The sequence below is a fragment of the Varanus komodoensis genome, unplaced genomic scaffold (assembly GCF_004798865.1).
Source record: "Varanus komodoensis strain SLA01 unplaced genomic scaffold, ASM479886v1 scaffold4, whole genome shotgun sequence".
NCBI classification, from domain to species: Eukaryota; Metazoa; Chordata; class Lepidosauria; order Squamata; family Varanidae; genus Varanus; species Varanus komodoensis.
The window spans coordinates 42595673-42607836 of NW_025335941.1; the positions used below are offsets into that span (position 1 = coordinate 42595673).

At 36.9% G+C, this 12164-nt stretch overlaps 1 protein-coding gene across 16 annotated transcripts in view; it reads right to left on the bottom strand.

Moving 5' to 3' along the window:
• NBEA (neurobeachin) overlaps positions 1-12164 on the bottom strand; it is a 450384-nt gene that overhangs the window by 120114 nt on the left and 318106 nt on the right. For all 16 annotated transcript variants that reach the window (XR_006415936.1, XR_006415934.1, XR_006415933.1 and 13 more), the window contains 3 exons: positions 9674-9791; positions 7994-8096; positions 2762-2877 (listed from right to left, as the gene is read on the bottom strand). Coding sequence is in view for 12 of the 16 variants with exons in the window: in XM_044442661.1 (XP_044298596.1) it covers positions 2762-2877; positions 7994-8096; positions 9674-9791 (337 nt within the window). In the remaining 4 variants the exon portion in view is untranslated. The remainder of the gene's footprint in view (positions 1-2761; positions 2878-7993; positions 8097-9673; positions 9792-12164) is intronic.

Genomic DNA, 12164 nt, shown 5'->3' on the forward strand with positions numbered 1-12164 from the left:
CCATCTTATCTCCCATGTTCTGTAGCATCTATCTAGGTCCCTGGATGAGGTCAGGGTTTTTGAAGTGAAGCATCATCAATTTGCTGATGGCACACAGCTCTATTTCTCTGTGTCATCTGATTTGGTGAAGCTGTGCAGGTGCTGAACCAGTACTTTGAGTCAGTGACAGGTTGAATGAGGGTTGAATAGAAGCAGAATTCTACAAAAGAGAGGCCCTCTGAGAAGGTGGTTCTCATATCTGGGAACTGGGTGTACTCTGTGTGCTTGATAAGGTTGCACTCTCCCTGAAAGAACTGGTGTGTAAGTTGAGGCTCAAGTGACTTCTGTGACTATGAGTGCCTTTTAACAGTATCAGTTGGATTATCAGCTATGATTGTTCCTGGATGATAGACTGGCTAGAGCAGTTCATGCTCTAGCAGCATCCAAATGGGATTATTCTGCTGTGTTGTATGAGGAACTGCTATTTAGGATGATGTAGAAGCTTCAACTAGAGTAAATACGGTGGCTAGAACTGTGAATAGCACAAACAGGTGGAATTATGCCAATTCTGGAAGAGCTGCACTAAGTGCCTATTTGCTTCTGAACCCAATTTAAGGTGCTAGTGTTTCTCCTTAAAGCCCTAAACAGATTGTAACAACATATCTACCGATGTACTCCTCCCTATATCATTCCTATACCTCCCAAGTCAGCAGAGGCCACTCTTCAGCTAATTTGGACATATTATGTAATAGCAATGCAGAAAATCCACTTTCTTGTGATCCCAGTTGTGGAATACCTTCCCACATGGAGCTACAACTAGTGCTAATACTGCGATTGCTTCAGTACTAGCTCAATACCTTGTCTTGTTTAATTGGTTATTTTTGTTCTATTGTAATTGCCTCTTTTTGTCCATATCATTATGATCTAACTTCACAGTTTCTATTGATTATGCATTATTTTAATAATTTTGTAGAATGCTCTGGTATCTACAAAACTGAACTCTGGTTTTAAAATGTTTCAATGTTTCAGCCAATCAATCAAACAATGGTAGTGGCATTTTTTGAATTAATTTGTTTTTCCTGGGGACAGGTAGAGGAATTCACACAATCTTGGATGGAGTCAGTGGTCAGTGTTTCAGCTGGGTCCCAGGAAGTAGGGACCTCATCAGTGGAGGTCTGGAGGAGCTCTGCCTTCTGCCACTGTCTCATCTATGGTAAATGGTGCTCCTTTTCACACCTGTCTTTGGTCAAGAGGAGGTGTATTTGCAGTAGTCAAGAGCTCTAGCAATTCTAGGGAGAAAATATCACTCCTTTTCCCACTGGCTCTTTATTTAAAAAGGGGGAGACTTCCTAAGCAGAAATAAGGAAGGAATAGGACAGGTTCTATTCATCATCCATTCCTAGGAAAGGCTGGTTTTATATGGTTTATCCTTTTCAAACAAAAGAAAACAACACCCATCAACAGAGATGAATAGCAGCTTTGACTTTTGTGTACCCTAACAGAGGGTTGGGACTAAGACTTAGGAGGCTGACTAAGGCCATTCATTGAGTTCAAGGATAAAGCAATATGTGAACTAAGGACATTCTGGCTCAGTTATTTAGGCAAGAGAAATTTAGAAATGCTGTTTGGATAGTTCTTTCATCTTTACAAGAATGGAATGGGGAAAAGTGGTGGTAAAGAAAAGCACTTGATAAATTGGGCTATCAAATGGGATTGTTCTCAGGATTACACGTAGGAATATAGTTGGATCAGACCATGGGTACATATAACCCAGTATTATCACTGACTCAATATATGAACACTGAATCACCATATAAATGTTCTTCCTCCTCCTCATCATCATTATCACCTAAATGGGATACATGGTTGCATATAGTACTGGATTAGTCCTGTAAGAAATCTCTCAGTGCAGAGCATCCTATATATCATAGTGACTCATTTTCATGCTGAAGTATATCTTGTTTCCACTGCTTGCTTGGCCTAAGCCAATGCGTGACTTACTAACCATGCATTAACTGAATGTAATATAAAACAAATACCAACAGCTTTACACAGACTGCCTTTCCTTTCAGCTCCTAATTAAAACTCAGAGGACACTGAGCAGTTCCATTACCCCTGAAAAACTTACCTGTGTTATTTTCGTGCACTGTGATGATATACTAATGGCACAAAAGTCCTTGAATAAAATGCTGAAGTCTTATATATGACAAATAACTTATTATGAGAAAGCTGCAATATCATGCATTAAACAGTGAAACCACTCAAACTGGCCTCTCATTAGTACACATAGAATGCTTTTAATTTTATGACTAATTGTAATAAAGTGATATCATGCATCCCAGTTCAAAGTACTAAAAAGGAAAGATGCTGCAACTTAATCATAACACCACCAGCTGACAACTGTACTAGACAGTATATTACTATTTCTTTGCTGTCTAGTTGCTGCAGCTAAGAATGACGTAGTAGCAAAATTACATTTTCCCATTATTATTTCCAGACACACTGGCAATAGTTTGTTGACTCTAATAAAGCTTCAGACAAAGCTGTCAGCAGAGGAAATGGCAGAAGGAGAGCAAAGAACAACCACCACCACAATAAATAAATCTGAAGCCTGGGTGATAGGTTGTGCATTTTCCGATAAAATTTAATGTGAGTTTTTCAGAATCCATCACAGCACTGCAGCTAAATTCCAGAGGGATAAGTGAATTCTATCAAGTCACGGTACTCAAGATTTTGACAAACATAAACATATTATGAAGGATTAAGGAGACAGAAGACTTACCTGCTATAGTATTCAGAAACATCAAGTATTCAAAGTTTGAAATCTCCCTTCGCTGCCACCGCTGAGTCATGTTGGAAGATTTATACAGTTGGCGGGGAGTGGCCAGAGAAATTCGTCTAGTAATTTAATGTAAATAATTTATTTTAAGATTTCTTTTATACCAAGACTGATTAACAATGGAATAAACTTAAATTATCTATTCTTTTTCTCAGTACTATTTCTATTAGAAAATGCTCATCAGAAAAATAATTATAAAATTAAATTGATATGAATTAATGAGATACCCAGTAAGAGCACTGCTAAAGTTTGAACACAGGATATATAACACAGTACAAAGTAGAGTTACTTAAATATTGTTAATTTAATTTACACGTGGATAGCTGTGCAGAATAGCAATCTGGGCAGGAAATTCAAGAACATTAGAGCTAGTTCAGTCGTGATTTAGTCTTCTGTATTTACTGCTAAAGTAAGAGTTTCATTCTTTGACTGGCCTGGATCTGGGTTTCATGTGGATTTAACTTTTCATGCAAGCGGTACACTAGTACCAGCACCAAACAGTTCACTGTTTGAGGAAGCACAGTCTCCTATTACTCCATCCCCATTCTTGGTGCAGCTTCCCATCACATTTTAACAATAAATTATGATGAATCGGAATCAGTGCAAAGATCTGGGGACTCTTTCTCCATCTGAAATGTTAATTCCAAAACCCCATGATTTACCTCAATCATCATCCCTAGAACTGTTTGATCTCAGCCCCTTTTTTCCACCTCTCCCTTCTTTCTTGCTCCCTTGTGACTAACCTGCTCCTCACCCTTTATCTACCACCTGGCTGGCTGAAGAAGAGACTGTGACGACAGCATGTTAGAGAGACTGGGAAGCTTTTCTTAGGCCAATGGTGCATGACCAAAGTGGTGGTTCGATGCATGCATGACTGTCTGCTCTGCTCTGTGGGCAACCTGTCATGACCTAGAACCCTAAACGTTCATCAGGGATCTTTAGTGCGGTGACGGCTTTTAAAGAGAAGCCTTATTGACCTCTGTATCAACCTGACACCACAGACTTTTCCGAGCCGGGCACAGGAGCAGAAATGAAGTATAGGCACAATAGTGCCATGACAGCAGAAGGAGCAGGCAGCATCACTCCTTGGTGGAGTAGCTCAAACACGAGTCAGTTGCAATAAGCAGGTGAGGCTGGGGAAGAGCCTGCCAGTGGGGAACTCCCTCTGGTGATCTGCGGCATGCTGGTCAGCAAAGCTATTTCTCTTTAAAGAAACAGTTGACTTTATTATTGTTAAATATTATTCATTAGTTACTACAGATCTGGGGGCATTACTGCTGCTTTTAATTTATTACTGTGCTTTAATGATTTTATACATACGTGTGTGTGTGTGTGTGTGTGTGTAGAGAGAGAGGTCCTGCAACTCATTTTTGTGAAGGACACAAGTGGGGCAAACATGTCTTACATGAAATAATAAAATAAATAAAACTTTCAGTATTTGCTCATGGAAGCTAATTCATGAGCTTCCAAAAATGTCTTCTTTCAACATTACATTAATTATGTGAACAGACTGTACCTTTGAATACTTGAATGAAGAAGAGAACCACTAATCTTGGGCAGAGAGTAAATACCCTAACCACTTAAAGTACACTATGTTATAAAACATGTGAAGAGAGATATTTGAAAAGAAAACTGTTTTTTCATCTCCTCATCCCAAACAGCTCACTCTCATACACATCTTATTATATTTTATTCATGATAGATGTATTTATATATTGACTGGGAAGAAGTAAAGCAAATAATAAGTATAATAGATTATGAAACCCTTTTCCATACATGTTTATATTATTCCAATTTCAAATTCTAATCCTCACTTCTCAATTTATTTGTAAATCACTGCCTGGTTTTTATGAACTCAAAAGTGGAAGACATTCCATAATATTCCACAATATTGGAATAAGACCAAAAAGACCAAAAAAATTGGGATTCTTGGAACTACTGTAAAACTCACAATTTCAGAAAAAATAATTTGAGTTAAATTGCAGTCATAAAAAATAACTTTTCTTCGTCAGTGAAATAAAGAAGAAAATCTACCACAATAGAATAATGCCTGATTCAGTGTCAGCTGGAAAGAATCTTATGGTTACCATAAGTACGTTATAGAAGCCATGAAATTAAATTTAGCATTCCAGTTGATGGAAATATTGAACTACTTCCTCAAGCCAAGTACAAGCTGGATCTCAGGCAATGTTTTGCAGAAGGCAAAAATGGCATCTCTGGTTTCAGTAGAAGAATATTCATGAAGAGATTCTTCTACTTTTTATGGCACTGCCAAGTCACAGTGAGATTTACATTCAGATTTGAAATACAGCCTTCAAATAAAAGCAGAATGCCCTGAAAGTTCAAAGGACAGTGGTGAAGATTCTATATTATTTCATGTGAAAGACTGCAATGAAGTATTAAAACTACTGTGCATGTTTAGACTAATGCCCATCCAAAAACGTTCAAGATGGTCAATAGAAAGTGCATCTATATACTCATAATAAAATCATTCTTTCACTATGGATCTTCATGAGAGCAAAATCCACATCCCCTAAAGACGAATCAGTATGCTTAGGAATTCCAAGATTTCAGATATAGAAAAATAACTAGAAACCTCCCTAAAGAGGGATCTTCCGAGGGGGGGATGGGGGGGACGGCTGAAGGCTGACTATGTTCAATGGAATGCTGGTTGGCTATTGGCAAGCGGGATAAAAAGGGTGGATAAGGCAAGATAATGGGATATGCTGGAAAAGGTTATGGTGGGCTGGGTCCCTCAGTTCCTACCTGTTTTCAAAGAATAGTCATCTTTATGTAGAATTGAGAAGAAGAGACAATATATCTCTAACAACTAGCAGTGTGTTGTTAGAGTTATATTGTGTGTTGTGTTGTTAGAGCATTAGACTAGGAGACTAGAGACCACCCACTGGGTGACTGTGCAAGTCACTGCTCTCTGCAAAAGCCAGCCCCACAGGGTTGCTGTAAAGTTAAAATGAAGCCACTCTGAGTTCCTTGCAGGAAGAACGGTGAGATACAAATGGAATATTAATTAAAAACTATATCTGTTTCAAGAATATAGTTTGTGTACAGATTTCCAATTAAACAAGTAAAGGGAGCAAACATGGGTCTTTGATTTGAACAGAAGCTGATAGCTAAATAAATATTTTCTTAGATATATCTAACCACTGCATGGCACACACTGGTTACCCCAGCTTCCTTGACAAGAATCTTCCAATAGTGACTATGGCAAGAAACACTGGCATGGTACTTGATTTCATCAGCCTTTGCTTATGAATTATCACTATCTATTACATCTTTGATATTGCAAACTAAGAGTCTACATTAATTATATTATGCATTTCTAATGCTGTTAAGTAAAGAACACCACCACCAAACTTACATATATAGGTTTGGCCTCAACTGTAAACAAGTTTAGAAATAAAAGTACCACAGCTACTAGCTTTCCTCCAGTCAACCATGTTGACTGGAGCATGCTGGGAGAGCTTTAGCTATGGGCTCTATAGAAATAAATAAATAAATAAATAAATGTAGGACTTTCAGATAATGCAAAGGACTGCACCTTTAATTCAAAGTGTGCAGATTTGATAGCGTCAGAATAGAAACAAATAAATATTTGCTCCAGAAGAAAATAATAGACATTGCTCTGCTTACAGCATAAAGTTATTAGGACAGACCACTTATTTCAGGTATAACTTGCATCTTTTAAGTGGATTTATTTTTTTACATAGTAACTTCTGATTTGATGGAACATAGCGCAAAACAAATCTCTTCAGAAAGCTTCCTACTGCTAAGATAGCTGAAGAAATTCACAGAGTGTGAACTGCTTTGGCAGAGTCAAATAAATTATGCACAGTAAATTGGTTCCATGTCCGTATGTTTCAGATAATATGGGAAGGACACAGCGCTATGGTGTTTTGCTAAATCTGCCCAGCTTTGATCAAGTCATACCTTTTGGATATGCTACCACAAATGTGCATATGGAAACATTACCTTTTTTATTAGAGAATAGGAACATCTTAGACTTAGCAGATCAAGGAAGCAGTTCCTTTGCTCTTAAGCACCACTGTAACTAGCATGCATTTCAAAGGGATAAGAAAGAGCATTGATTGGTAAATTGTGTCTTATGAGGCTAGGGAATTAACAAAACCTCCAACTAACTGAGCTCTCTACTACAGAGCTCTCTACTACTTCTCTATTATATGTGTTTATGAGCTTTTTTCACATCACAGTGAGCAGACATCCCTGTATAAAACCTAACTCTACATGCCTGGGCAGGATTGAATAGATAAAAATTACATAACTTCTAACTTAGAACTACATTTTTTTCCTTCAACAAAACAGTAAAATATCCAGAATTTATTCTGTATTACCCAAAATCTTTTTTCCCTATCAGTGGAATGTACTCTCACACATGGTGGGAATTCATGCTTTAGAATTTTCTTATTAAGCTTTTAAAAGGATGATGCATGTCTTAAGTGATTCAGACTGTAGTTCTGTACACTACCATGATACAATCTGTAGCCCATGCTCATCTGGCTAAAAAACCCTCCTCTCTCCAGTGATCTCAGTGCAGACAGTATCACTGCTTCCACGACAATAATGGTGATGTGCAATCAGTAATGTCTGTCACAGTTTGGTGAGGGGGTGGAATCTAGCCTTCCTCTTCCTCAGGGCTGCTAAAATGGAGTAAGGTTAAATCTTGCCCCACTCCATCCAATGTGTGTGTGTATGTGTGTGTTTGCAATGTGTCTGTGTATGTGTGTGTTTGCAATGAGTGTCCATGTGCACACACAACTGCAGACCTTGTCAACAGTAGATATGAACACTGGGGCTCAACAGAATTTACTTCTGCTCCACTGGATTCAACAGAATTTACTCCTGAGAAAATATATATAGTATCATACTGTTAAAAATCTCTTCAGTTCATTCCAATCTCCAAAATACTGGGCAAGAATCCTACTTAATAATCTCAGTCAAATGAAATATTTTTTAAGAGGAAGCCTTATGAAGATGAATTCACGTGACATTCAGAAACTCCATTTGAACAGTTTTTCTTCAAAGTAATCCTTTGCTTCTGTGTCTAATATGACAGAAATATTAGGGATGTTTAACATTATTAGGCTTGATGGGTTTGTGAAGCTATCCCAAAACAGAAAATAAAGCATATTATGATACCTTGCTTGTGGCAAGCCATAGCTGGTTCCCACTCCAACACGAGGTAAGCTGTACACCACTTTTTTCACTGTTGCTTGGTCAGGAAAATTAAACATTACAGAGGCTGTAAAACAATCAGAATTGAGAATTACAGAACAGGGGCAGGAGATACCTCTAACCCAAAATATTCATTTCAAAACAAACCCCAAGAATGTATTTTAAGCAGGAATCAGATGGCAATCCTTCTATAGAACCAGGACTTTTTAAAGATGCTTCTCAAATTTCATATAAACTGATATGTAGCTGTGTTGCAGGAAAAAAAGCACCTTCCAGGTTCAAATTCAAATTATGGTGAACACAGTTTCCAAGTCTAAATATGGTGATCTGATACAAGAAAAAATGATTTTATTGATTTTAATTTTGGCCCATATCAGACTAAAAAGAATGGGAAAGCTATGCTGTTGTGGAATTCATGTAGGTACTTCATCCCTCTGCATACATTGTATAAATACTGGATATCCTGCAGAAGTCATGTTCTGAAAGGAAGGTACAAAATGAGCTATTCAGCCCATGGGCAGACTAAATGGAAATCTTAAAACTTACTTAAAGTTCACCAGAACTGGTATTAAAAAGATGCATGTTTTATATTGACTAGCAATGCTATTTACATATCAAATATATATTTGTAGCATCTATTTAAAGACAGAAATCACTAGTTTTAGAAAATTGATTATTTGGGCATCACCATTATTTCTAGAAATATTATTTCCTGGTATAAATATCACCCACTTTATAAAGCTGCAGGCAATTTTCTCCTGCTCTGATGCATGACTGAGATATGTTTTGTGCTCACTAGAATATGACATGGCTACATTCATCTGGGACAGTGGAGAAGAAGGGAATTAATTATCCAGTTTGGTGGAAATAGGAACATAAGAAAAGCCATGCTGGATTAGACAAAGAGTCCATTTAGTCCAGCATTCTGTTCACACAGAGGCCATCCAGTCGCCCATAAGCAAAATATGAGTGCAACAGTGCCCCCAGACCATGTTTCCCAACAACTGGTATACATAGGCATACTATCTCTGGTATTAGAGGTAGCATACAGACATCAGGACTAGGCGACTTTGATAACCTTATCCTCCATGAATTCGTCCAATCTCCATTTGAAGCCATTCAAATTAGTGGTCATCACTACCTCTTGTGAAAGTGAATTCTATAGTTTAAGTGTGTGCTGTGTGAAGCACTTCCTTTTATCTGTTCTGTATATCTCACTAGTAGCTTCACAGGAAGACTTTGTTTTCGTTTTATCAGAGGGGAAGAAAAATGCCTTCCTAGCTACTGTTGCCACACCATAATTTTATACATCTCATCAAATGTCCTCGTACTTGCCCTTTCTCTACACCAAGGTGTTATTTGGTCTACTGCAGAATAGCAGCTTCCTTATGAATTGACTACTTCAAAAGGTGGTCTCAAATCATCTCAAAATGGAATTAGGATTGCCTTACAATACAAACCTATCCACATTTACTCAAAAATAAGTCCAATGATGGTCAGTGGTGTCAGATAAATGTGCAAAAGATTGAACCTCTCCAAAATACAGCCTATTTCTAAACCTAATGATTTTAAACCTATTAAAATAATGAAGCAGATCAAACTCCAGGTCAACATTTGCTAAAAAATAAAAAATAGTTAACATACTTCTGTTTGCCATAAACACCTCCAAGGCTGTATTCTGAAGAAGGTAACGTCTTGAAAAAACAGCTCGAATTTCACTGAACATCCATTTTCCATGAAGACCTTCTGTATAAGCAAGAACCTACAAAAGAAAAAGTGTATGGAAGCAATATGTAAACAATCCAGGATACTTGGGGAAAAACAGTGTAAGGACAATGACTGCCTCATGTGCATTAACTCATCTTACAGACTGCATATATAGTTTAGCCATCCGTACATCACACAGAACATGCTAATGCCTCCAGACAATGAAGAAATTGCAAGATATATTCCAATAATTAGCTATCCTCATTGGTGTTTGATCAATGCATTTTATTCCAGAATAAACTTTACTGACTGAACATCAGGTAACAAGATCTTGCAAGCTTTTTGTCTGTCAGACTGAAAAGAGTTCTAGCATCAGATATCTTCTCCTATCACACTATATGTTTTGATAGCCTTTTAGTGTTTTATTTATCATTATTTATTTTAATTTGATATATGATAACCTAAGACCATGTACATTTATGGAAAACCCAGGTCAATCAAAAATTATAAATCTTAAGGCAAATAATGTGGCTCTAAGAGAGTATAGTATTTTGGGTGTCACAGCAGCAAAATATTTTTAAACATTTACTTCAAAATAGTCGCTCTATAATGCACACCACAATTCCACTAATATGTTAGAAGGGGAAACTTACCTACCATACAATGTAGGTCATACAAGTAATTTGTTCTAGATATTTATTTATTTATTTAAAACATTTCTATGCCACCCCCATCGCAACAAAGCCTCGGGGCGGCTCACAACAAAAACAAACGAACGCATATAAAAATTTTACAATAAAAATATTAAAACCTGGTGCATCTCGGCTTAAAAATTTTGTTTTTTGTTAAAAAACCTACATAATAAATTAACAATTAAAATAAGTTTTAAATAAAGATAAAGATGTATGTGAATGCAAAACACAACATATTTGAAAACTATGAAGTAATAAGCCATAAATATTAACAATGAAAGAGCATGAGTCCATAGGACCAAAATGAAAACGGGATGCATATTACTTCTATGTATGCCATCTGTATAAAATAGCACTTTTACAATAAAGGGAATACATACATGTGATAATCTTTAACTTCTTTTTATTCAGTTATTGTGCCTAGTACAGTGAACTTTTAGTCAAATACAATAAAGTTCAGCTATAAACACCCACCCACCCTTTCTTGTCTAAGTTACATGTACGATAGCATACTTTTAGGGTACCCCTTATTTAATTAGAACCCTCTGAAGGATTTTTTGGGTATCAGGGGTTTGTGGACCACTGTTGTTTTCTTGAACCAGATTTCCTTGAAATTACCTTGGCCATTCCTCTCAGAACTCTGTCATGGTGGCTTAGTCTCTACAAGGTGCAGTTTTCCAAACCTGTGCAGCCAGGGCAGGTTGTTCAAAGTTCTACTATTTCGAGGTATACTGCCACCAATAAAAACAAGACTATCTTACAGTGTGACAAATTGTCCCTTACATTATCCATCAAAAATAGCAGCGCTAAGTGGGACTTTGACACAATGCTGCAATGAAGAATATCAGAAATGATGATTTTACCCAGTGATGAAAATGATGATTTCACTTAAGTTCCTGTTCCTCTTTTGAACTTTTCTTGTACAGATTGCACTGAAGAAAAGGTGAAGACTATGTAAAACATTTGCCCATAGAGGAAAAAAAATATCTAGGCCCTTTACAGGAATACCAAGAATGGAGTTGTAAGATTTCCCAGTGTGAGACTTGATTAGCTGCACAGGGCTTTCAAGTTACTCCACTTTATCAATAACATACCAGATATCCACTGGGTACAAACATAACATGCACATGCAGTCCTATTATTATTATTATTATTATTATTATTATTATTATTATTATAACATTTCTATGCCGCCCCTTGCTGAAGCCTCGGGGCGGCTTACAACACAATAAAATACATTGAAATACAATAGAACATAATAAATTACCATTAAATACAAAAATACAAAAAATACATTGAGTTACAAACATAATAATATAAAATTAAATTAAAATAATTGTTTTTGTTATGAGGAAGTAATTTCCTTCAGGTTACATCATCAAACGTGGTGCACACATCCAATCCCAGGCCACATTTTGGGTTTGGAAAAGATGGATGACACAAATTGCTCCATTTTCCTTTTCTCTTCTTCTGTGCCTGGATTACCTGCAGTTTCATTTTGAATAGTTGATGCCCAACCCAGCTACTAGATGGAACTGTTTTGAACTTTCCAATAACGTTGGGAATTGATAGGCATTATTAGAATATCATCAGAAAATAACTTTATTAGGTGTGATCTGCCCTGAATGGAGATACTATTAACCCTACCATTTCAACCATTTCATCATTAACCCTACCATTTCACCATTGGCTTCAAACACCAGTTTAACATCATAGGCAAAAGAGGATACCCCTGC